Source organism: Lissotriton helveticus, chromosome 6, assembly GCF_964261635.1.
Source record: "Lissotriton helveticus chromosome 6, aLisHel1.1, whole genome shotgun sequence".
NCBI classification, from domain to species: Eukaryota; Metazoa; Chordata; class Amphibia; order Caudata; family Salamandridae; genus Lissotriton; species Lissotriton helveticus.
Window position 1 is genome coordinate 1099462904 of NC_136067.1, and position 27857 is coordinate 1099490760.

The window sequence follows — 27857 nt, forward strand, 5'->3', positions numbered from 1 at the left end:
GGTGATACCCTATGATTAAACTAAACGAACTGTTTCTTTTGCCCAAGACAAGCCCTTAGCAAATAAACTTCCAACGTAAGTAAGTATAACTATTTATAAAATGCAAAAAATAAGCCAAATTGTTGTGGTCATTGTACTTCGGGCTCAGGACTTTTAGCAGAAGAAGAATTCCATTGAGGGTTTCAGAAGGGTGCGGGGTTGTCATCTAATGGGAACAAGGAGAACATTTCATCATCGCAGATCCGCTACAGGCAAATACCTCTGGCTGTGGCGCCTGTACCCGTCAAAACGGGGTCAACAAGTAATTCACTTGTTTAGGTTCTTGGACTGTAATTTGGTGTAGGAGGGAGCTGCTGTGTCTCTGTTGCAATATGAAGCTGATTGTGAAGACATATTCATGGATATACTCCAATAAATTAGATTTATGTGGTGTCGAGGAGCAAGATAAAGGAACGTTGGGAACCACTAATACACACTTTTCATCTAGGACATACATTACGAGGCAATATGGTTTGTGGTGTGATGTGGTGTGGCACACCATACATCTTATTGCATCTTAATGTAGGGTGTGGTGTGGAAAAATGATGCAGTGGCTTAAAATTGGAACTTACTAAGGAACCCATAGTGGTGATCAAGACTGAGAATGCTAGGTTGAACAACTCTGTCAAAATGTTTGCCCACACGTGCCTTGTTGTCTGATTAAGCGTATTGAGGCATAAAAGATCTTGTGTGACATAAAACATGCAAATTGATCCAAATTTGAATCGCCTGGATGAAGAGGGATCACTTGTAGTACCCAACACAGGGTCTTTTAATTTTTACATCATCACTATGTCTAAAGGTCCAAATTCTTGTTGTTGCTTCCTTTTTGGTGTTGTGTGCCGAGGAATAACACTGCATGTATGTGATTAGCTCATGAGTAGTTTAGAAGATTTAGAATTTAAGACACAAGTTCAGTAGTTAATTTGGGGTGGAGCGTGCCAGCACAAATGAAGTTGGTGGACAGGAGCGGTCAGGAGAGCACAACTCTCCCTCTCAGCACATAGTCCAATCTTCCTTACTCTTACATACGGTCTCCCAAAAAACTAACAATTCCTAATTTTTCTTCACCCTGGGAATTACTGCGATAATGGTAAATCCGGTCAGGTATATGAAGAAAATGCCTTCGGGCGACTCGCGAGGAGAGCTTTACGTGTTAAAACTGTTAAAAAAAATTGCCATGTTATCGTTGATTTGTGCCCGTTATTTTATTATTTTATCAAACTGCTATCACTGCTGACCTCGAATTAATAAAAGGTAAAGAGAACAAATTTGGACCAGATAAAGTTACCGCAATTGAGCTCTTTTCACAGCTGCAAGAAAGTGGGAAATGATGACGAGATCATGCTCAGTGCAGTTTTAGTTCACTTTTTACCAACTCAATCTTAAACTTTGTGCTTCAAATCATACAATTGAGTAGACATGTTTGAATGTGTTTATTCTCGATTGCTATTCTGTTTGAATGTGTTTATTCTCGATTGCTATTCTGTTTGAATGTGTTTATCCTCGATTGCCATTCTTAAAGTGCTGGGCGTTGATTGGCTTTGATTTGGTGATTGACTGCAGTGCACAAAATTGCTGCTAGAAGTAAATTCAGGATACATTTGTATCTTTTCCTGCTACATATTTGTCTCCACAATAAGGTTTTGAAGCATTTGTTGATGCAGCTACTTTGACTGCACAATTGTTTTAAGTGTATGTTTTCAATATATCTTTGTTTGGACCGTTAAGCCTAGACTTACTAAGGCCCGTGCTGGGAAATGTAACAGAAAAAACCAAGGGGCATATTATCAAGAAAGGGCCTAACATTATCGCCGCTTTTATCGGCAGGAAACTGAAGATAAAGCGGCGATAATGGTCTTGATAATATGCTCTATGAATTCCAATCGAAGCCCATGTTAGATGTGAAGACATGTAACATGGGCTTCGTTTGGAATTCATAGAGCATATTATCAAGCCCATTATCGCCGCTTTATCGGCAGTTTCCAGCCGATAAAAGCGGCGATAATGTAAGGCCCTTTCTTGATAATATGCCCCCAAGTGCCTTGCCTGGTGACAAAACTACAACGTTTCAAGTTTCAAGTTTTACTTTTATTAGCATAGTTACTTAAAACCATTGCAACAAGGCACAGCACTAAAATGTGTAAAAGATGATAAAATATAGTTGTTAACCATTTTCATTACGGATTGGGGTTTTAAGTTTGTTTTCTATGCTTGTTTAGGGAGGTGGGCGTCGTTGGAGAGCCCGTTTCCCCCGCAGGTTTGTTTAGTGTTGTTATACTATATGGCATCTGGGTGGATTAAGGTGTGCCATTGGTTCAATGATTTATTCGAAAAAGCCTTAGGTTTGCTCGGTTGTTCTGGCTAAATGTCCATCCATCAGGGAGCTGGCATTTCTCTGGCCACCAGTCTCAAAAATTTTACCAAACGACAGTTCAGCAGTGAGTCCTTTGGTGCGAAGCAAGCCAGCACGGCTTGCCTCCATGTACCGATCCCTTGTTTATTAAAGTGAGGATTCAGTAGTTGTTTCTGTTCCTTCAAAAGATCTTTACATGTACATAAGAGGGTGCAGCAGGTACTCCGGTGCTTTGCCGCATAAGCAGCAGGTGGAGACCACTTGAGCCTTAAGCCAGTGAGGGAGGTGCTGTGTGCAAGGTAGCAGACTCAGTCGATATTTCAGGAATTGAGGTTTTGATGGTTTGGGTGTATCCTAGGTTGAAATATGTTTGGGGGGGCTAGGGCCGTATAAGTGCTCAGGGTCATCCAGCCGTGGGCCCTCTTTCATAGTGCAGCTCTGTCTTCGGTCAACGATAAAAGTTTTACAGTTGTCCATACACGTTTTTTGAATGCTATATTGTTGGTGGGTGTTTCCCAGAGCTGTATTACTCAAACATCTTTTGAGATAGGATGAAGCAGGTTATGAGCGTCTCTGTTGTAATTCTAACCAACCATTAGTAATGATTCAGAGTTTTGGGTGTAGTTTTCTGGATTTTATGCCGGGTGATAGTGGAGTGGTGTGGCTCACTGGTTAGAGGCGGCAGACCCGTAAGCAGAGAACAGCCCAGGACCAGGGTTCAATTCCCGACGCGGCAGGGTCGTGGACCAGGGTCAAAAACGGACTCGATAATTCTCGCCTTGGTGCCTACTCTAACCAGGGAACACACTCGGCAACTCTGGGCATTAAGCTTGCCTCATCTCTACAACGGCCCCCCACAGACGCAGGGGATGCCTGGTTTCACCTTGGAGATACCCAGAAAGGGACCATCTCACAGGGAAAACCAGGACGGGTTCCCCAGCGGTCTTCAGCGCCAGGATACTCCTTGGAGTCGCAGTGCGCTTTACAAGTACACCCACGTGATGACATTCGCTCCTTGTCTTGCCAGGGTCTGTTTTTGTAGTCCAGACTCCAACCTAATCTGTGCTGGTGAGGTGTATTTGGGAAGACCCAAGATAATTCTGTACACTGTTAGAATTGTGCTGTCCAGAATTTTTTAATCCCTGCCCCTCTGTAGTTCACTGCCGTAGGCTATCATTGGTAAAAGCTTGGCCTGTGTTAATTGAACTAAGGGAACTAGCGATGGAGCACTCAGTTTTGAACTGAGTTTCCTTAGTGATACTGTCAGGGCAAGACCCATCCTTCTGATTAAGTTCTTCTGGGCGACAAAGTGGCCTCCCTTGTCCATGATCACTTGAAACTTGAAACAACGTGGTTTTGTTTCAGTTCATAAACATGATGTCCATATAAACGCAAATGCAAATAATTTGACACATCATCAAATGCAAATGAGATGCAAGCGCAACTTTGTGCTGTGTGTCAGTGCAAACCAAAAACTAGATCAAACAACTGCACCAGATAGCCACCAATTGTTTCTAGAAGTATGGCTACACAGCGGGACCCCACCTACAGAACCGTCTTGGACCAAAAATGGGAAGGGTTGGCAGCCAGAAACACACAGATGTGGCCTAGGCTCCGGGAACAAGAAGCCTGTGATGGCAGGAAAAGAAACCTGTTTTTTGCCGATGGAGAGGGGAAAGTTGTCATTGAAGAGGCCAATAAACACAGAAGCAAACTTGATGTGTGTTCAATATTATTCCTGCAGAGAACAGCTGCTTTATTGAATGACATCCTTGCTAAAATCAATGCACAAGTGCTAAAGACGAAATGAAAAAAGATGGTATGACTTGATTTCCAAAACTAAAGCGGATTTACCCAAAAACACAAAGTCAGCAAAAGCAGTATGCAATGGGCCAGAAACCTAGGATGACTTGGAGGCACAGACAAAGCAAACATAGAGGAGGAATGTACACATGGAATTAAACCCCATTCACGTGCATCGACTCTACATGCTTTAAGTGTCCGTGGGCTATTGGCTTCCCTGTCCATGTCCACTTTATAATCTGAGACTGGTACTACTCAGCTCCTCAAGGTACAGAATGTACTGAAAGAACAATAAACTGTTGCACTGGGTTAAAGGAAGACCATGCAAGGCTGGCAGGTGGTGGAGATACTATTCCATGGATTGGTGACCCCTTACAGAATTATAGTGAACGGTATCACTTGTTTTGATGTTAGTGAATCACGGAAATGAAATTAACATTAGCTTAATGTGGAGGCACATCTAAGCAATGTAATTCTAGTTGTGCACACAGGACCTGAGTATTGGATGCAATGAAATATTAACAGACACCTTTAACAGAAAGGATGCACGCATTGTGACACATTGCATCCAGTCATTGAATATGGCACTACCTTTGTGAGGCTATTGTCACTGTAGTGTGATGTCCAAAAACAGTGCCATTATGAGTATCACCCTTAAAAAAACGTTGTTATAACATGATACACATAACAATGTTTCTTTCCTCTGCTGCTCAGCCCAATTAATACTTTTAACATTATTTGCAAGATATTGCAAACATTTTGTAACATCTGGTAATGGAATTTGTTGCATACAGAATGCGTGAGTACATAAATACTTTCTTCATCAAATTGTTCCGTCTGTTGTAGGTAGAACCAGTACAGCAGACATTGCCAAGCTTGCAAGAAACATTCCCATGGTAGCCCCAGTGATTTGTGCAATGATGATGACACTGATATTGTTGTTGTAGAACATCACAAATAACCTCAGTTATGTACATATCGGCTGCTAATCCAAAGGCCGACTGAAAAAGCACCATTCACACCAGCTACTTAGAACAAGCATTGGCAGTGCAATAAGTTGCACATTTATGGAGTTTGAGGTATTGGCATTGTAAACGACGATGCCTTTTATTTATGTGTTGTTTTTAAAACAGATCAATTAAAGGCCTTGTCTTTTACTATGCCAATAGCATAAACTCCCGTAAATTCGAGACCTATTGCATTGCAAATGCGTTTTGTGCTTGTGCTATAAAAACTTTTTTTTTAAGCGTCAGGAGAGAGCATTTCCTCAAAACTATATGAGAAAATAGTGCTCCGAGGCTGTAATTAAAGCCTAACGAGTAACAACATATGTAATAGGGGGTGTCCTCATGGGAGGTTAGAAAATGAGACAAATGCGATACTAAGGAGGGACTACTAAGCCTCTTGGCCAATAAAAAGCCACAGTTTACAGTAGACAATGACACAAGCCAATGAAAAATATGGGGGGAGAGTGGGCGGAGCTTGAAGTCCATACCTGAATACAGCATGCCTCGCAGAGCAGCGCATGGGCTGCCCAGGCTCAAACTAAAAACGTGCTCCCAAAGTTAAAATTCGGAAGTCATCCCAAAGAGTATGGATGCTTTAACATTCCACAAAAAACAGACAAAGTAGCACAACTACATGATAGTCTTGGAGGGTACCATGATGGATGTCTAGAAAGCCTCAGTGGATAACACAGCGCTGGATGGCATTCATTGGTCCATTGAATGTGGTGTACATGTCTTGGCAAGACAGAACATTCCCTGTTTACTAGTTTAACTATAGACAATTTGGCCTGCTCATAAGGGCTTCAATTCAATTTCAGTTGTCTTAGTTTTGAAAGAATGTCTTCAAAAAATGTCAACAAAATATTTACATTTAAACACAGGCTAAAGCAACCTCTTTGTTAAAACACAAATTATAACATTGTTAATAATTATTATGTCAGTAACTTTTGCAGGAGCACATTAAACTCCAGAGTACATTTGAATGTCCTAATCATATATATTTTTTTAACATTGTAAGCAAAAAGCTAATTTGACCATGTAGCAACTCCGGTCAAACAAATAAAATATGTTCCACATTATGTAGCCTAGTTTTACTGAAAACACATAGGCAGTTCTTTAGTGGGATACTCAATCAGATTCCTCTATCAGCTTTCAATGGGAAACTCCCTAGTCTTAAATTCTTAAAGAATTAGTGTAATATATGATCATTCAATAGGACGCAATATTGTTGAACATTTATTGGGATTGTCAATGTATACATGGCGGCTAGCCATCTAATCTCTGAATAGTGAATCTTAAAGTAGTTATCAGAAGTTCCCCCACTATGTACGCAACATTGTCAAAAGAAGTACTTTCAAAATTATACAGAATTGTAGGGACTTACCTTACCCTCTTGCACTTTCTTAAGGGTGAGCATGTCTCTTTCATATAGCATTAGGAAAACATATTGAGCGTCTTCCACGGTGGGTGTAACTTGTTGGAATGTATGTGGTTTGTTTTTCAGGTTTGTATGAGGGTAACTAAATAAACATCCAGGCAACCTTTTCCTGTCTTCTAAACAAATGTCCTTTTCCAGCATTTTACCTCAATACAATGATTTTAATGTTGGCTATATTTATATTAAGGAAGTCATTCTTTGAATATGCAATCAATGTTGTCAACTTTAAGAAGTATCTAGAATACCTCACTGAAGTGGCATCTATCTTACGTGTTCTTAATTACTGGCAAACCAGATAAATACAAACAAAACAAAAAGGGTGTGTAATGCATTTTGCTTTTAAACAATTCCCCGTTAATTGTATAAACCTTTAGCTTCCTCATTAGAACCTATGTCAAGGTATTTGTTTGTAGAGCCGCTAACAGGGAGAGTGACTGCAGGCTGGACTGTCATCTTTGCCAAAGGCCCTTCAGTATCAAGTAACTATAATAAATATCTTCAAATTTTCTCCCATTTTAACTTATACTGTGTGTTTCAAGAGCTTTTTGGACATGGACACCACCAGCTTTAAGTTGCACCATGAATTGTCCATGACTGTTGAGGTTCGAAGATATTTTCTTGACACATCTAAAGATTGTTGCATTACCACTACAAGCATGTGTCAGACTCACAAAAACTCAGAGTGCAAATTGACCCAGGAAAAAACATATTTCATGTGAAATAAACAGTTGATCCTCTAAAAGGCCATTTTCTCTCATGGATGTCCATGTAAGTTAATCAGGAAATCTTAACCCAGTTAATGACTGAAGGGTATCAGGGGCTTGAGTGCTCAAAGCAGATGAAGTTATCCATTATAAGGCTGGAAAACGTTCTGTCCTCTGCAGGGATGAACATGTTTGAGTCTGCTAATGACACAGGAGCAGTGGCCATGTTGCTCAATGTTGGGAAGGACCAGAAACGTGTTTAAAGTCATGTTTACATGGAACACCTGGAAGTGATTTTTGCACTAGATGCTAAAATAAACCATGATATAAGTAAGAAGGCTTGGTCTTGTAAAATGCTTTTTGTGATTTAATCCATTGTGGTACAAATAAGTAGACGGGCTAAATAAACAAATGTATTGTGTTGTTCATGTGGAGTCAGATGTACTAAAGGATTCTGTGATTGCAGCCACTGCAGTTTAAAAAATCATTGTGTTTACAAATGCAAAGTCTCAATTTGTTATGTATGTTATGAAAAGATTTTGTGAATCGTAAAATAGGGTCAGTCATCCATACTGAATCGCAATTAAGGGGTGAGAAATTGTAATTTGCTATGGTATGTGTCAATAGTTTGCGGCAGCAAATCTTGATGTAAACCATTGACCAGTTACTGACTCCTCAAAGGACTTAGTAACTGATTTAGAGAGGGGACACTTGTCCTTTGGGAACTTGGGGGCATATGTATGAACGGAATTTTTAGTCGCAAATGCTGCAAATCGCAAAAAAGCACCAGTCATCACCAATACAAGCTTAAATAGTGAGGATTTCTCCGTCTTCTTTACTGACAAAGCTAACGCTTTGGAGCGGGAACTCAAAAAAACAGCTGAAGACATTGAAAGGAAGAAGGGTTCCTCAGATGAACTTCAGGCTCAACAAGAATTGGACGAACCAAAAAACAATGCTCGATGGTAAGGATTTAAACCAGTCAGTGAATTAGACATCTCAAAGATAATGTCGACCACTAAACCTAACAACCACTATAACGACTCCCTACCAGCAAAGTGCTGGGCTTCTCTAAACCACCTGCTAATCCCGTCTTGGTCTAAGATCATAAATGCCTCGTTATCACAAGGCCAAATACCGGACTGCCTAAAAACAGGACAAGTCATTCCTCTCTTAAAAAAACCAACAGAGAACCCTTCTGATCCAAACAACTTCAGACCTGTAACTAACATTCCCATGCTAGTCAAAGTTCTGGAAAAATGTGTCCAACAACAATTGAGTCTTCACATTTCGGATTTAAATCTGCTAAATGATTTGAAATCTGGGTTCAGACCGAATCATAGTACAGAAACTACAATCCTGCATATAGTAGATGCCGCTTTACTGGCTCTCGACCACAACGACACATGGCTCCTAATACTGTTGGACCTGTCGTCTACTTTCGACACGGTAAACCATGCCAAAATTATTGATAGGTTGAAAAACAGAATGGGGCTAGATGGTACAGTCCTAAAGTGGTTCAGCTCCTTCCTAGAGAATAGATCACAAAAATTAATTGTCAACCAAACCCTGTCAGGCCCAACCAGAAATACAATCGGAGTTCCACAAGGTTCAATGTTATCCCCGGCGCTTTTCAATCTATTTGTAGAACCACTAACGGTTATACTACAAAAAGCGAACATTTCCTTCCATATGTACACGGATGACATGCAGCTGTATATCAAGGTGGCATTGACAGGAGATATAATGACTATGAACCAAGCCCTAACGAGAACCCTCCAATGGCTAACCAAGAACCACCTGAAGTTAAATCCGCAGAAAACTGAATTCTTACTGATTACACCACAGAAAAGCAAATTTAAGATCGCAGAATGTTCCAACCTTATCACTGCTATAAAATGTACTCCGAAGATTTTCGACTCCACTAAATCTTTGGGAATTACTCTTGACAAAAACCTGAACATGGTAGCACATATCAACACAATGGCAAAGAACGCCAGTTTCCATCTAAGCTACCTGCGGAAACTAAAACCAATCTTAAATAAAACAGATCTTTAAACAGCAGTCCAGGCACTGGTCATATCCAGGATCGAATATGGTTGCACTACATTGGCTGGGCTCCCCAAGTTCACAACAGCCCCATTGAACGCATGTCTTAATGCAGCCACAAGACTGATATCGGGAACCCAAAAATTCGACCATATCTCCCCTCACTTGAAAGTGCTCAACTGGCTACCCTTCGAAGCAAGAATTCACATCAAATTAGCATGCCTCACCCATAAAGCATTGCACCATAAAACGCCAGTTTACCTTGCACAGAAACTCACGCTTTCAGGAGGATACGGAGTCTCCAGGAGAAAAGCTGATCTACTACTGAAACCAGCTTGTTTTTGTAAGAAAAGAACTTATGACCGAGCGTTCTCCGGGCAGCACCAAGAATTTGGAACACACTCCCCCCAAGCATTAGAAGAATTCCATCCATTGCAGCATTAAAAAAAGAAGCAAATTGTTTTATATGAGAACATTTCTCCCATAAGACCTTACAGCAGAACCTAGGGCTACAAACTTTCCATGTCTGCTTCCATGCATCCTCTAGCCTTTCACTACCCACAGATGAGCTTGTATATATGTAGTACATGTGGTTGTGTGTTTTTATCCTCTGTGATATTAATTCAATTGTTGACTGTTATATATGTTTATACGCTTTCCTGAAGTTTATTGTTGTAAAGAGTTAGTGATTTGCAATCTATAAGGTTCTAATGTTGAAATACTTCTGTAAAGTGCTCTGATACCCTACGCAGGGTCATGTTCGCGCTATAGAAAACACTAAATAAATAAAAATAAATAAATAAATAAAAAATTAGCAAAACGGAATGCGTTAGGAAAATCGAATCGCAAAATTAAGGAATCGCAAAATTTGTGATTCCTTAATTTTACGGAAGCATTTTTATGCTATGCAACAAGCATTCAAGTTTTGCGATTGCTCCTTAAGAAATCGCAAATTGCCACCAACTTCAAGTTGGTGGTAATTTGCGATTTCTTTCACAAATGCACTTTTTGGCATTTGTGAAGGTGTCATGTGGCGCACATGTATGTGAGCCATATGCGCACACATGTTCATTTCAGGGGTGCATCAGGGTGTCCTTATGACACCCTTGCACCCTTGAAATTATTCTCAATTTGCGATTCTCAAATTGCGAATCGCAAATTGAGAATTACTTCTTATTCATTCCTATGGGCCTCCTGGCCCATAGAAATAAATGGGAAAGTATTCCTTAACTGCGATTTCGCAATTTGCTAATCGCAATTAAGGAATACTAAGAAATCGCAAAAAAATTGCGATTTCTATACATAATCCCTTTTTGCAATTCTCAAATAGCGATTCTCAAAAAATCGCCATTTAAGAATCGCAAACAGGGATTTTCATACATATGACGCCAGGTCCCGTATAAGGGCGCACGTTCCCGTTTGCGCCACAGCACACCTTAAAACAGTTGCACCAAGCGCATACAGGGAATGTGCATCCTATGATGGTGAATGTGCTGCCCCGGGGGCAGCTCATTCAAGGGAAACACGCAGACGCTACTTCAAAGCCGCTCTTGTTTCACAGTGAAGACAGTACCCACATGCCATTTCAAGAGGGATTAGCGTTTCCTTTGCAAGCGGCTGCAGCGAGTGACTGGGACTGCCTGCAAGGGGATGCTTAGGGGGCCATGGAACCCTCCTTCTCCCCTCTAGAGGGCGACCTTTAGTAGGCAAACTGAAAGTACCCCACGTTTTTGTGGCATAATTTCAATGTGCCTTCTAAAAACATGTTTGCCTCTGCACCCGTGCCCATAATACAGCATAGGTGCAGAGGCAAAATGATTCCCTCATTCCCATGGGACCACACCCCAATGCGTATTAGGGAACACCCTCTTGAAATAGTGCTGGTGCTTCATATGTACCTGTGTTCTCAATATTACAGAAGGGGCCTCACCAGCGTCTGTGGCTCCTGTAATATCAAAGTGCCTTGAGGGCACACAAAGGGAGCACACATGCCTTTTGCGCCCCAGGGTGCTTTCTGTAATATGGCCTCTGGTTGGCAACCACAGGAGAAGCTGTCACCCATCCACAGGACCACTCCCTAATGTTTTCCCAAGCAAGAAACATATATTTTTTAAAGCAGTACTGATTCTTTTAAGGAACACTGGCTACTTAAAAAGGTACTCTGTTTTGGAATAAAACCTAGGCATGGTGTTCTGCTACTCAATGTAGGGCATTATTTCTGTTTGTAGCCAATGACAAGATGTCACAAATTGCAACCCACCTAATTAGTATTCTTTAGGCAGGTTGTTTTGTAACCTCCTGTGAATGGGGATTTTGTGAAATCAACGTAATAGAACATAGGTCGGTTCATAAAATCAGATGCCATTTGCAGCAAGTAAGTATGCCATTTGGACCCGCTTTTTACAAATGGAATCTTTGTACATCTGGCCCCATGATATTGTGCTACAAACTTCTAGAGTAATATCTATCCAGTGGCGTAACAAAACTTGAGGGTGCGCCCCTTCAGAGTACATGCAGCATGTCCACCCAAGCTCTGGACCCAGTCCGAAGCTCTTTGGCCAGGGGCCTGCCAGTGCCAGAAGGGACCCCTATATTTCAGGGGCCCCACCTGCACCACGGGGGTGCCTGGGCTTTTGTTACGCCACTGTATCTACCACTGTATCGCGCAGGTAAGCATATATAGGTGATTATATATAGGTATGTATGGATTTTCTATACCTATCTCAACATCTACTGCTTTTTGGTCAAGGTACATATATGTGAAACAAAGTATAGTTAAATCTGTACTAACCTATACATCTAATTTCAAGATATTGTGGTAGTCGGTATTTTTACTACAATATTTTTGAAGCATGATGTTTTTAATATATATTCTAGTGCAATACCCTCTCAACAAGCCACGTCCAGAAATATTGTTTAAAGTCAATTAAAACTCACAGATACTGTAGTGTTTGAGGTATTATTTTAAAATTGTTGATGTCTTAAGCAGAAACAGTTGCGAATGGCACACTTTGCGTGCATCACTGAGACTAATCAATGTATTTGCACTTTCTTCCCCCTTCCCCTCTGCAGATATTAATGAGTGCAAGCTGCAGAGCGTCTGCCCCAACGGGGACTGTCTGAACACCATGGGCAGCTACCGATGCACCTGCAAACTGGGATACATTCCAGACCCGACTCTGTCGGCCTGCATACGTAAGTCACTGAAGAGAGGCGCACTCCAGTTCTGGCATGATGGGGCCGATTCACAGAACTAACTTAAGACAAAATCCTAAACTTACTACTTTTGGTATTCACAGAAGGCATTTAGGAGTAGTAAAGTTAGGATTTTGTCTTAAGTTTGACTTAAGTTTGACTTAAGTTTGACTTAAGACAAACTTAAGACAGACTTAAAACAGACTTAAAACAGACTTAAGACAAACTGAAGACAGACTTAAGACAGACTTAAGACAGACTTAAGACAAACTTAAGACAAAATCTTAACTTAAGTCTGTCTTAAGTCTGTCTTAAGTTTGTCTTAAGTCAAACTTAAGACAAAATCCTAACTTTACTACTACTAAATGCCTTCTGTGAATACCAAAAGTAGTAAGTTTAGGATTTTGTCTTAAGTTAGTTCTTGGAATCGGGCGCGGTGTGGCAATGCACAAGCAAGCTTGCCTTTAGTTGACCTAGCTTTTGTTTTTCCCAAACCTAGATGTGCTACTATGATGTTGTGCTATCCCGTCTGTCACCTATTCGGTAGCTCATAAACAGGGGCACCAGATCACTGCATTGTTTCAAGGACCCCATGTTTCAATCCTGGGCCAACACTTTTTATTATCGCTATTTTGAAGTGTGTTCATCTAATTAGTTGTGTTGATGTGAACCAAAAGAAAACTCTTTCCAGAATACAGTATTGGCCAAAGGGAAGTGCAGGGCTGTGTCCTTAAAGAAATGGACTCATCTGGTAACCATGCTCATAAACCTTCACGTACATTAGAAGCTGGTGGTTCTTTGTTGACTCAGTTGCCACAGATGATTCTATACAGAGCAGGCACCCGGGTTGCCTGGTGACTTCCACCAATGAAAGAGAAATGAGCCGCAAAGTGGGGTTGTTGCTGCTGAACGTTGATCTTGCCCAGCAGCACCCTAGGAAGACAAATGATGTAAGTCAGAAGAGTTTGAAGGCTCAAAGATGGGGCCATGCCCTTGCACAGCCTTTGAGCAGATAGTATGGAGCGAAATGTTACTTAAGTTCGCTTGCAAAACTGGACCAAAGTTACCTGGAGCGATACCCCAGTACCACATTATAATTGCCTGGTACATGGTTTTACTTTGTTGTTGAGCCACAGGTGAAATGGCAAAATCGAGAGTGGAGAAAGGAGTTGGTCGGAATCGAAAGTGATGGTCTCAAATTGTAGAGGCATGACCATTGCAGATCATTTCATGTGACCGACCAAGGGCTTGGCAGTCAGGCTTTTAATGATGATCAAGACTCAAATACATCTACACCAATCAAGGTTATACCTTGTAGATCCACAGGGGCTCCAGTTCACCCACAATGCCTATGGGGAGCGAAAGTGACATCACATACCCTTTGATCTTAATGACATCACGGGAAGTTGCATAATCTGACCCCTGATTTTTACCAGGAAGGCGTGTCACATGACCCTAACTTCACAACAAGTGAGGATTTGCTTTGGAGAGTATCTGAAAGAAACACATAGTTGCGCTATCCGGTGCTTTGTGTTATTTTATCCCAGGGGTGGTGCATGGGTGTTCTCATGCAACCTCCCATGGGCTTTGGCGTAAATCCCTATCAACAAACATTCATAGACAGAATTTGCGATAAAATATTATAATATTATGACTTTGAGGCACGTATATCGTGGAGAAAGGTTTTCATTTCTCCACGTCTTTCCAACTTTACATGTGTGCTGCATTGCACAGCACACACAAACAATGAGAAAAGCCTCAAAACATAGCTTATGTACTGGAAGGGACCCCTTCCAGTGTAAAACCTATGTTTCAAACAATCTCATACCATTGCACTATGCGCTAAAGGTGTGAGCATTGGCACATGGCTGTCATAAGTGCGTCATCACACGGGGAGAGAACAAAATATACCACATTTTTTTAGAAATAGGGCATTTCGTCCCTCTTCCTTTGATGCAAGGCAGTTCAGCAACTTTGGTGCAGTGCTGCCTTGCATCAAATATTAAAAAATCCGAGCCTCAGTCTCACACAATCTCACTCACTACATCACTTGATTACTCACTCACACTCACATGCTTACACATAGACACCCTTGCTCAGATATAGGCACGCTCTCTCTCTCACTTAAACAGGCTCTTACCCACAAACAAACATTCAATATACATTTAAAACCACTTTTACTTATCACAGCTGCCACTAAAGGTCCTAAATGTGCTCCATTTTTTTTATTACAATAGCATTTAATAACAAAATAATATTCACTATTAGTATAATAAGAAAGGGGAACATAATGATGACTGCAGAACCACCTCTATGCTCTTTTGCACTACTTTTTCGCAAAGGCAATGTCAGCGGTTGCAAAAGGCAAGCCAGGGGTTGCATCTGTAACCACTGGTGACCCGTACAAGACATCCCTGTAGATCCATCAGCCTGAACTTGTGAAGTCTATATGGTGCACGAGCTAGCAGTGTGAACGGTGCTGTCCTCTTGCTAGACACCAGAAAAATAATGTAGGTCTGTCAAGTGGGACTTCCTCTAAGGGGTCCTGCAGAGGTAGGGCTCTGTCCAATGTTTAAGTCATGAGTTAAGCTCCTTTACACAAATCCCACATATTCAGTGAGAGTAAAGGCAGTGCTTTCTTCCAGTTTAAGACTGGTGGGTGGAGCCAGAAAAGGCTATCGCTTGTTGCCTTTGCTTTTTGGCCCTTCAGTGGTACCTTTGGTGTTCTGGGTGAGATGGAAACCACAAATAACGTCTTTTCTGATGGGAAGAAATAGAGAAAAATATGTTCTTACAGAACAGATGAAACTCTAATATCTGTGTTGGAACCCTGGCAACCGATAACAAAAATGTTAAGATTGTTTCAAATCAATGGGGCCCACTCAGAATATAGGCAGGGCTTTTTTGGGGGGTCTCGAAAGGGGGCTCTAGGGGGCTCTATTTTCGGGCCACAAAGGTCAAAGGTAGGGTGACCAGAAGTCCTGCTTTTTGTTTGGTGTTACTAGTTTGGGTAACATGTCTTGATAGTGAAATACTGCCAATTTCGTTTTTCACTATTGAAAGGCTATCTTGCCTATAGGATGACTTGGGGAATGCTGTGTAACATGTTTACCTGCATATCTTCTCATAACGGCAAGATAAACATATGGAATCTGAAATCCCTGCACTCAGAATTTAATAACACATCCTTTAGTGAAGATGGTTTTTAAATTCTAAGTTTGGAAATAGCACTTTTAGAACGTGGCTATTTTCCTGTTCAACCTTTCTGTGTGCCTCTGCCTGGTTGTGTATTGACTCTCTGGTTTGTGAGTGACAGGGGCTGGGGGCGGCTCCAGGAGGCTGACTGAGTCAGCACAAGACTGAATAGACCCATCTGCATGTACTCTACATGCAGATGGGTGCACTCTGCCAATGCACCTCTTCTTCCTTTGTGAGTGTGGCCCAGGGCCATCAGACACACCACAGGAGGTGGAGCCAGCATTGTGGCAGGCAGGCACAGCCCTATTGAGACCCATGTGCTACTCCTCCCACCACTCTGGTGTGCTGTGAGTTGGCTGGCAAAAGGTAGGAGGTCTGCTGAAGAAAATTGTTGTGAGAAACCCTAGCAAAATAGACACAGTGAATATCTTCAAGGCTTTTGGGAAATCCTGTAATAGATTTCTAAGTAATGTAAATAATTTTTACATGTTTTAAAGTGTTTAGTATTTTATGGCTTATACTTAATAAATATACCTTTTTGCCTATTTTATTATCCTTTGCTGGATGCGACTTCATGATTTTCTTAAGCACATAATGCTAGTTATCTTGATTTAGACCACGCCCCTACATGGATAGGCCACACCCCTTTAAGAAATTTGCCACACCCCTTTTAGAGCACCACCAGTTTTTTCCCACTTAAAGCCCTGGATATAGGAATAGATGGGGGAGTTCAGTACTGTACAAAAGCCGTCCATGGGTGATTGGTCCCCTGCAAGAGTATACATTTTGATAAGTTTGAGATAGAGTTTCTTATTTAGACATTCAGGGACTCGTCATCTCATCCTATTCACAAAAAGTGGTTGCAAATTGTGCACCATTTCTGTCGATTAGAATACTATTTTGTGAACCGACCTATGTACATATAGGTAAGTTCACAAAATACCATATCATAGGCGGTCGGCGAATAACCTACCTAATTGACATTCATTAGGCTGGTCTCAATTTGTGACCCCTCCAAATAACCCACAAGCACAGGGATGGTGGCCTGCAAGGGTCAGCAGACCACCATGTGTAATTGTGTTTAAATAAAGATTTTTTTTAAAACAGACCATTTTCCGTAAAGGAAATGGAACTGCGATTAAAAAAAAGTTTTCTTTCAAAAGAAAGGGGCTTATTTACTAGCCCCTTGCACCACTTTTGCGTCACTTTTAACATGGGAAAAGTGACGCAAAAGTTGCGCAAGGGCCCCAAAATGTTTAATTGAGAGTTGGCAGTGTTTCATTGGTCCATTGTCAACTCTCCCTGAAACTCTTTTCAGGATTCACAAAAGGTGAAGAGGGAAGGGGTCCAAAGGGCATGTCTTCCCATTTGCTAATCAGATTCCACTCACTTGGAGGTGTCGGTATCATCAGAATTGTGCTATCGCAGTTATGATCCATGTCATTTAACTCACTTCTCTCTGACTCGTAAATGGGCAGAGTCTTCCCATTTCAAGCCCCATCCTATTTGCCATTTGACAGGTTTCAAAAGTCATTTTACGAGTAGAAAGAATTTTCTGACTTGTATAAAGCGTTTTCGTACATAAAGAAAAGCCCTTTTGTGGTTGCAAACCCTGTGATTTTATGAATCACAAAAGTGCTATATACAAGAGACCAACATTCTCAAATTATATTCATAAATTTCTAGCATGAAATCTGGACCAATAGTCATATTTGGTAGCACCTAGTCTGGACGCAGTGAAGGCCACATTTCACAATAATGTTAGTCATTGGTGGATACCCTCTCCTTTCTGCAGTGGAGGGCTGCCCCTTTTAAGATGATTACACTAACAAAATGTATATATTTGGCAAAGAATGCATCTTTGTATATCAAACTGTTTTTTGAAAGGGTGGAAAATGTTGCCTGGACCCTACAATGGGACAGGGAAGGGCAGCTAGAATGAATCAGAAGGCATTATACTGGTCAGGTTATGAGAGAGGCCGCTCTCGCTCCAAAGCACTAGAATTAATAATGGCCATTTCATTTGGTCGAGGTAAATCATTGGACATTTGTGCCGTTGGAGGAGAAATCTGTATGACAAGTGAGGCACACTAGGGTCAAAAAGTTGTAGCGACATTGTCAATATGGAGCGAGGGATAGAGGCAAACTCTCCCAAATAACCTTCAGTAATATCAATATGGAGGTCTGCCATTTAGGTGAGAGACTGCAAAGACAGAATGGAGTGTAAGACTCCTCTCTGGGTCAAGGAGAAACTACCTGAGGTAACTGGACTGGACAGTTGAATACTCGCTTCAAGAGTGAGGCACATACCGGGCTGAGGAGAACCAAAACCCTTCTGGTAACTGCAGACAGAATATCCACTTCAAGATAGTGAGATATAGAAATATGCAAGGCATTGGCATGTAGTTATGGCCAGTCAGATGGAGCTGTGCAAAGTTGCACTGTTCTTCTCGATAGAGTCCAGAGTTTCGTCCAAGGGTCTGGACTGGTAAGCCATATCAATGCAATGGAAATGGTTTGTGTTAAGGAGTGCATGGTATGTTGTGACGAAGAAAGGACTTTCCCGCTTCGTATATGGCTCTCTTGGAGATGCAGATGTTCTTGCAGAAGATCAAGACTGCTACTAGCAGTGGTCGATCAAGATGGCCCGTTTTCGGCACAGGTTGTAGTTCTCAGGAATTCCTAACGATGTGAATTGCCGCAACCTTTTCTCATGCTATGTGTTCTTCTCCCTATTGGTCACCAAACAGATGTAGAATACTAGTGGAGAAGCCTGAATTAATCTACTAGAACTTAATGGGCGAAGGGCATGGATTGATGCATTTCCCCAGAGTGAGTCGGGTATGAAGCTCAGAAAGAGCGATAAGATATGGGGGCATAGCAACAACAATATAATTGTAGCGGAGGTTGTATGTATATATGAGGTGACAGATAGCGTTTCGAAAAACACTGATCTGGGAAGGGAAGCACATAAGAGTGGGAAGTCTGAACATCAACGTGAGAGAGTGCCAGAGGGTTGGGTTCGACTAAGGAGGATGTTTCAACCAGATCTGCTGTATTCCTCAAGGCTCCTCTACCACATGTCCAACCACCTACACCTACTGGATCCAGCACTCAAATCTTAAAGAACATGTTTACATGTGGAGGGAGGGACAAAGAGTTCCTCCAAAGAGTGATGCGAGAAAACCAGAGCATAATTTGAGCCGGTGGTTTCCAGTGCTCAGCACCGGCAATTAATTGTCAACACCAGTGCTTGCTACAGTCTGCCACAAAGTGGCGCTGTCTGGCTAATTTGAGATGCCACAACAACAGTTAATGATTAATTAAGGATACTTTCAAAAGGACTATTAGCTGCAGAGCAAGCCTTTCTTATAGTTTTGGGGTAAGAAATAGTCAGAATTGTCACACTTGTAGGAGTGTGATGGTTAGAAGTTGTGTTGTTACCATAATTGGCAACACTGGTAGTGGCAATGTGTGGTGCAAGCTGGAGTGCCTCCTGATGAGAGCCCTGGCACTTATTTATTTAGAAATTAAGCACTGGAGGAAACAATGCTGCAAACTGACGGCTATAGATAAGCAATGCTTCCTTATAAAATATGCCTGACTCATGAAGCATTTAAATGTTGTAATCTGTGGAGGAATGGTAATGGTGGACCTACAACCCTCTTGCACAATCGCTAGTCCAATGTGTATTCTGTCCAGAATCTCCAGCTGCTTCACTGCACATAATCAGCAAGGGAGCCGATTATGGAGTTTGAAAACTTTTCGGCATTTATCATAGCTACGTTTTCGAAAACATTCTGCTCACTGTAACTGCACAGCGATATTGCTGGAATGCGAGGGCGTTAGAGAGTTCTGATCCATTATTAATTTTGCTTGCTATGTGTCTGAGAATTCAGAACATGCTCCCCAATTAATCTCAACTGCATTGTGTGCCAAGAGTCTAGATTTTTGGTAGAAAAGTTCCTGTAGTGAACAGAACTGCTAGTGCTGGTTGATAAGCTCAATGACCAGGGAACTGGATCTTCAAACAGGGGATAGGTGTCAGTAGTGCAGCAGGTGCAGTAGCATTGGGGTCCATGGATGCTAGGTGTCCACTGCACCCAAATTATATCCATATTTTACTATTTAACAATTGGAGAGGGGATTCATTTTTGTTTCTTGCACTGGCGCCCAGGGAACCTTTGTTACAACACTGAACCCCAAGAGGATCTCTGTCACCAAAGGTAAATTGAAGTGTCCTAAATATCCATTTAAAAGTGTGTGGCTAGATCTGCATGAATCACTGAAACTAATGGGCTGGGCTTATTAAGTCATTGGCGGTTTTCCCGCCAGGCTGGCGGAGGTCATGACCTTGCCACCCTGGTAGATGGTCTCTCACCATATTTAGAGATTAGGAAGCAGTGAAGCTAGTGGAGGGAGCTCTGTAGTTAAATTGGCCACTCGACAAATTTTTTTTGTTCAGAGAAAAAACTCCCAATCAGAAGTTTGTTTCTGAACAAAAGCAAATGGCCCATATGCGCATGGAGATTTTTCCCCTTACGTGGGAAACATTTAATACTTTCTCTGCCTGTTTCCGCCATTTTGGAACCAGTATCACAAAGCCTCCCACCAGCCCAGAAGGGAGGCATTAATACACACATCCACTAGACAAGGAGACAGGATACTTACCAGTAAAGTCCAAGCCTTTCGGGTAGCATAAGGTTTGGGCCCAAAAAGCAAAGGAGTATAGCACTCATCTCTCCTTTGCTGCAGGGGCTCAGAGCTGCATAGAGGGCAAGAAAACAACAGCACATGCCCAGCACGTGGCACAGGGGCAAAGTAAATCTATCAGCCCTTGGCGAGGAATCTACAGCCATGGCAGACATAGAGATTCCAACACCAGTTTCGAAGTCCATTAAATAGCAGTGAAGAGTAGGTGAAAAATCATAACACCACACACCCCCGTACAAGCCAAGCATTGTGGCTGTGGCACACAATACGCAACAAGAGGCGACAGGAAAAAGCCCTCAAGCCTCAAGCTTGGAAGGGAGAAGATCCTTGAGCGACACAAACAAAAACAATGGGGGCACTGACCTGTCCACCAACAAAGTGGCCCAGGTGCTACACAGAAGATGAGTAAACATGGCCCCCTAGCCCAGCAGGTAGCATACACAAAAGTAAGCCCACAGCCTCATTCCAATAGGGGGCATCCACATCCAATGAAGTAGACCAAGATTAACATTAGGGAGCTAGGGAAGTGCAAGCCAAACATGAAAACAACACGACGTAGCCTCCGACAAGCCCAGCAGGAAAGCCAGTGCGCATTCTAGCTGAACAAGAGGCAAGACAACAAAATACCACAACCCACAAGTCCAGAATGGAACATAGTGGAAAGTCCATGCCCAGCCTTCAACCCAGGCAAAAATAGAGGAGGCACAGCAAACAAGTACACCCTATCCCATACCAGGGAGCACACATAGGTCAAGACCCAAATCCAACTCCACTACCCTGGGGCCGAGGGTTAACCACAGCCATGGAGCTTCTGACATCATCTTTCAGATAAGCAACTACAAGCCCAGTACCAATCCTAGTAGTAAGCTTGGTATGAGCAAGTCAAAAGCAGGAATCAGGGCCACACATCCCCAAACAAGCCCTTTTTTCAGGGATGTGTTAATGTATACAATGATGACAGAAAGAAAAGTCTCCTCTGCCTGCTGTCTCACACTTTGCATGTTGCAAAAGTCTTCAAATGGCTCCCCCTGAACACCAGAAGTACCATCCCTCAGACCCTCATCACCAGTCAACTAGACTATGGCAACACATCCTACACTGGGATCACTACTCACCTTCTGCTGAGACTCTGGACCATACAGAACTCCTCTATCAACCTCATCCTCAGCCTGCCCAGATGGACCCACATCACACCCCAACTCAGAAAACTCCAGAGGCTTCCTATACGAAAGAGATGCCAATTCAAGCTGATGATCCACACCTACAAGGCACTACACAACCAAGGACCAGTCTACATCAACCACCGCCCGTACTTCCACCATCCTGCCAGATAACTATGCTCCGCTTCCCTCTCACTCGTCCACACTCAGCTTAAAAGCACAGCAGAGCCTGGAACGCTGGTCAAAGTCAGGAGTAAAACGGCAGAAAGTATAAAGGTCCAAACAAGGCCAGTAAGACAAGCAGGGGCTCTCCTCCAGATTCAGAAAGCACAGAGGGGCATATTACCAAGCTATAGCGATAATTATCGCTAAGCTTGGTTAGCGGGAATTAAAATATCGCCGCGCTCCGACGATTTTTACCGCGATTATTTCCAAAAGTTGGTAATAGGGGATAGCGATGTTAGCGACTGTTTCCAGTCGCTAACATCTTGGCACGCCCACATTGCATGTCATTAGCGATAATCATCGCTGACATGCAGAGTGGGCCCCTAAATGCCCGCTATCGCCTATTAGCTGTCGCTAACTGGTGTTAGCAACAGCTAGGTAATAGGGCGATAAAATTATCGCCGCTTTAACAGGAAAAATTCCCGCTAAAGCGGCGATAATGCCCTTGGTAATATGCCCCTCAGTGACTGTTTCCCAAAGAAGACAGAAACAATTACAGATTTCTGGGTAGAGATGATCTTTTGTAAGCACATCTAATGAGGGAGGCTTTTATATTTTTTCTTCTGGGTGGATAGCGAGATTCATGTCTCCAGGATGTAGACAAACCGTAGGACATAAACAGTTTGGAGAGGTAATGGTGAGAAGGTAATTTACTGTTTCAGAAGTAAGCAGAAATCATTTTCCCCCAACCTTGCAGTTCATGAATGCAATGGTTTTTGCTAAAGAACTAGCTCATAGAAACCAAAAACCCTGTCACCTTCAAGTATATATTCTGGAAGGCAAAATGGCAAAACAATGAAATCACAATATTCATTCAAGTTACTCAAGTTATTTCACTAGATTGTGAAGAGATAAATACCTTCCATTCTTTCTTCACAGACATTGACGTGTCATACTTTAATCCAGATATCTTCAGGTTCTACTGGGCCCAGATGAATCATTTATTCCTGAAGACATTTGCGATGTGTAGTTCAGCTATAAAAATAAATGATTTATTTTAACAACAATGGTTATTTTTGAAAAAATGTGCCACATCTTGGAAAATATGCAATGTAGTAAACATTTTTTAATATTTGTCTCTGCTTTTTTGTTCATTTCACGTTTGCTATGATTAACTAAACAATTACTTGAATACAAAAATAGTTCGTTCTGTGCAATATACCGACATAATGTCAGACCGTCTGTTCAATCAGGCATGTCAGAGAGTTTTGTGAGGCTTAGGTAAACAAGCTCAAGTGGGGGTAACTGCTATGCTATGTACCTTTTTTCTTTTATCCTTAACCCATAACCCTGAACCCCATCCTTTATTTCACACGGTCCTTACTCCAATATCTTTTGGGAACAAACCCTTTTGGAAATTTTCCTTTTTTGAAGCATTTATATTTTTAAATCTAATAATTACAAATTGTTATTTTATTGAAATTTTATTGTAGACATTTCGAGGAAATTCCCGACTGAATAAACCTGTGCACTCCAATTCCGTTTTTTTGTGTGTATATATATATATCATTTATTTGTACATTTTTTTTTCTGTCTTTTTTTTCTCAGCTAACAATCATATGATCTCCGAAGAAAAAGGCGCCTGTTTCCGGTTTGTTAGTGCAGGAAAGCAATGCATGCACCCCTTGTCTGTGCAGCTCAGCAGGCAGTTGTGCTGTTGCAGTGTTGGCAAGGCCTGGGGCGGATACTGTGAGAAATGTCCCCTCCCTGGAACAGGTAAGATAGGAGAACTTTCCAAAACTCACAAATGTCTATGCTGACTTACAACTCAAATTATTACAGCGACAGTGCTGGACTGGGAGATAAAAGCTGCAAGTGGAAATATTTTAATACCAACTCCATATTAGCATGACCAATTTATCCTGGGGGGGGGGGGGGCAGAGGGAGGATTTCGACAGACAACAAGGGAAAATCAACTATTTATTTAATTTTCCCTCGTGTCGTCTGTCGAACCCGCCACCAAACCCGGTCCCACTGCCCCACCGCTCTCACCTGTACGGCCCGCGGCTGTCTGGCCCTCTCCATGAAAAGATACGATGGAGGAAGAGTTTGGAACTTAGGGGCATATTACCAACAACTAGCGATAATTATCGCTAGGTTGGCTTAGCGGCAATAATTTTATCGCCGTGTAGCGATGATTTCTATCGCTTAGGAGCCTTGATATTATCAAGGTTTATCTCCTAAGCGATAAACATCGGCCGAAATGCATGAATATCGCTGAAAAGTCAGCGATATTCATGCATTACCGAGCAAATGCTCTTAGCCATGTTATCCACCTTCCATTGGATAACATGGCTAAGAACTGCTCAGGGCAGGTGTTAGCTTTTGGAGATATTCGAATATCTCCAAAAGTTAATAATAGGAGATAGCGATGTTAGCGACTGTTTCCAGTCGCTAACATCTTGGCACGCCCACTTTGCATGTCATTAGTGATAAATTTCTCTGATATGCAAAGCGGGGCCCAAGATGGTTGCTATCTCCTACTAGCTGTCGCTAACTGGTGTTAGCGACAGCTAGGTAATAGGGAGATAATTTTATCTCTGCTTTCTTGGCTTTTAAAGCCAAAAAAGCGGAGATAAATCCCTTGATAATATGCCCCTTAGTCCTTTCACAGCAAAGTGTGTAAGCTAAAACAGTATGGGGTCCATTAGGATGGCGGGCGGATTGCCCCCGCCAGGCAGGCGGTATCCACCGCCGGCCTGGCGGGGGCAATCCGCCCGCCATCCTGACTCAAAACACCCCCCGCCATATTATGATGGCATGGTTGGCCGCGGCGGACGGAAAGACCGTCCGCCACTTTTCCACCCCGGTCGCCTTGCGACCGGGCCGGAAAAGGGTTTATATGGTGGCGGTGTCTATTAGACACCGCCAGCCATATTAGGATAGGCATTTGTGAATGCCTTTCCGTGACGGCAATGCTGCCACGGAAAGGCATGCGGAGTCCCCCTGCTGGGGCCCGTTGCGGGCCCCCAGGGACTCCATGGGGGTGGAGTGTGCACATGGGGGGTACCTATGGTACCCCCCTGCATTTCAATGCACAACATGGCAGGCACCTCGCGGTGCCTGTCATGTTGTGCATTGAAATGCACAACGTGTATTTTTAGCACTGCGGTGGGCGGTGCTTTCAGCACCGCCCGCCGCAATGCTACAAATGCGGGAAGCGCCCGTCACTGTGGCGGGCGCATCATAATATGTGGCACGGGACCCCCGCCCTTATGGCGGGTGGTCCCATACACCGGTAGGATGACGGGCGGACAAAATCCGCCCGTCATCCTAATGGACCCCCTATGTGTTTTACAAAGAGTTGTAAATATGAACCTGGGAAATATTTCAATACTCATGGGTCTGGCAGTGTGTCTAAGAGGGAACACTGAAACAATATCGATAACACAAATATAGAACTACCAAAATATCGAGTAAAAAATATAGAATGCAAAAATATATAATTCCTATCTCCAAACAGGTAAGTACAAAAATATCTAATCAAAAATATCGTTGTAAAAAATATAGTTAGTAAAAATATTGAATTTTTTAAAATCCTTTAAAGTAATTAAAATTAATGAAATAATAAATATAATTAACTTGAACATACTTAAAATACTTAAATAACCTTAAAATTAATAAATAATTAATGTAAGTTAAAAAAACATACAAATTGATTTCTTAATACATATATATATATATATATATATATATATGAACGTAATATTAATAAATAATTTACAATATTTTTACCGTAGGATAGCGGAAAGGGTAAAATTTGCTTTTACCACTCCAGTGAGTGCAACAGTAGAGAAAGCGTTGGATAGCGTAGGGGTAAAATTTTATATTCCCACTCCAGTGAGTGCAACAGTTGGGAAAGCGTTGGATAGCGGGAGGGTAAAAATTACTATTCTCACTCCAGAGAGTGCAACAGTAGGGAAAGCGTTGGATACCGTAGGGGTAAAAATTACTATTCCCACTCCAGAGAGTGCAACAGTAGGGAAAGCGTTGGATAGCGTAGGGGTAAAAATTACTATTCCCACTCCAGAGAGGGCAACAGTAGGGAAAGCGTTGGATAGCGTAGGGGTAAAAATTACTATTCCCACTGCAGAGAGTGCAACAGTAGGGAAAGCGTTGGATAGCGGAAGGGTAAAAATGACTATTCCCACTCCAGAGAGTGCAAAAGTAGGGAAGCGTTGGATAGCGTAGGGGTGAAAATTACTATTTCCACTCCGCAGAGTGCAACAGTAGGGAAAGCGTTGGATAGCGTAGGGGTAAAAATAAGTATTTCCACCCCAGAGAGTGCAACAGTAGGGAAAGCGTTGGATAGCGGAAGGGTAAAAATGACTATTCCCACTCCAGAGAGTGCAACAGTAGGGAAGCGTTGGATAGCGCAGGGGTAAAAATTACTATTCCCACTCCAGAGAGTGCAACAGTAGGGAAACCGTTGGATAGCGTAGGGGTAAAAATGACTATTCCCACCTCAGAAATTGCAACAGTAGGGAAAGTGTTGGATAGCGTAGGGGTAAAAATTACTATTCCCACCCCAGAGAGTGCTACAGTAGGGAAAGCGTTGGATAGCGGAAGGGTAAAAATTACTATTCCCACTCCAGAGAGTGCAACAGTAGGCAAGCGTTGGATAGTGTAGGGGTACAAATTACTATTCCCACTCCAGAGAGTGCAACAGTAGGGAAAGCGTTGGATAGCGTAGGGGTAAAAATTACTATTCCTACTCCAGAGAGTGCAACAGTAGGGAAAGCGTTGGATAGCGTAGGGGTAAAAATTACTATTCCCTCTCCAGAGAGTGCAACAGTAGGGAAACCGTTGGATAGCGTAGGGGTAAAAATTACTATTCCCACTCCAGAGAGTTCAACAGGAGGGAAAGTAAATACTTCATATAATAATTAAAAAAATATATATATTAATACCAATTACAAATTATTCAAAAATAATAACAATTTAATATATTATATTAATTAATCAATTAAAAATACAAATACAAAATATTTATTAGAAATCATTACCTATTAATACAAATTAATTAACAATTTACAATTAATTAATTAGCAATTGAAAAATAATTAACAATTAAATAAAAATAAATACCAATAAATAGATTAAAACATTTAATTACGTCACACCCTATTCCACTATAAACCCACAACCCGCTACAGTAAATAAATTAATATAATTAACATCATTATCAATTAATACAAATTAATTACCAATTATAATTTAATTAATTAACAATTAACAATTAATTAACAATTAATGCAAGATAAATGCCTATAAATAAATTAAAACATTTAAACAATTATAATTAAATTACTTCCCACCCTATTCCCCTATAAACCCATGACCCGCTACTGAAAATAAATAAAAAATTAAGTTATTTATCAATTAATCAATTAATAAAAATTAATTACCAATTATAATTTAATTAATTACCAATTAAAAATAATTAACAATTAATTCAAGATAAATACCAATAAATAAATTAAAACATTTAATCAATTATAATTAAATTACTTCCCACCCTATTCCCCTATAAACCCACAACCCGCTACAGAATTAAATTTACGCAAAAATTAAATACCATAAAATTCATTACTTAAAATAAATTATAAAATAAATATACACTTTTCACACATATACTAACATAAAAAACAATTAAAAAAAATCGATAATATTAAAAAATCGATATATTTAACATCTATATTATATACTTCGATATTTTGACTTTCTATGTTTATGTAAATCGATATTAACTTACTTACCTCAAATTCGATATTTTTGTTGTCTATATTCTGTCCATTCGATATTTTGCCCATTACGTTCGATATTTTTGTTGTCTATATTCTGTCCATTCGATATTTAGTCCATTCTATATTTTTAACTCAATATTAATGCAATTCTATATTTTTAACTCGATATTTTGACTGTATACCGTCTAAGAGCATTCTTCAACTACAGGACTAAATTTGAATA

The 27857-nt window shown here is 41.4% G+C and overlaps 1 protein-coding gene across 1 annotated transcript in view; it reads left to right on the top strand.

Annotated features, from left to right (window-relative positions):
• LTBP1 (latent transforming growth factor beta binding protein 1) overlaps nucleotides 1-27857 on the top strand; it is a 1223697-nt gene that overhangs the window by 802465 nt on the left and 393375 nt on the right. Inside the window, exons 10-11 of the mRNA XM_078648754.1 lie at nucleotides 12469-12591; nucleotides 23436-23603. Of these exons, the coding sequence (XP_078504880.1) occupies nucleotides 12469-12591; nucleotides 23436-23603 (291 nt within the window). The remainder of the gene's footprint in view (nucleotides 1-12468; nucleotides 12592-23435; nucleotides 23604-27857) is intronic.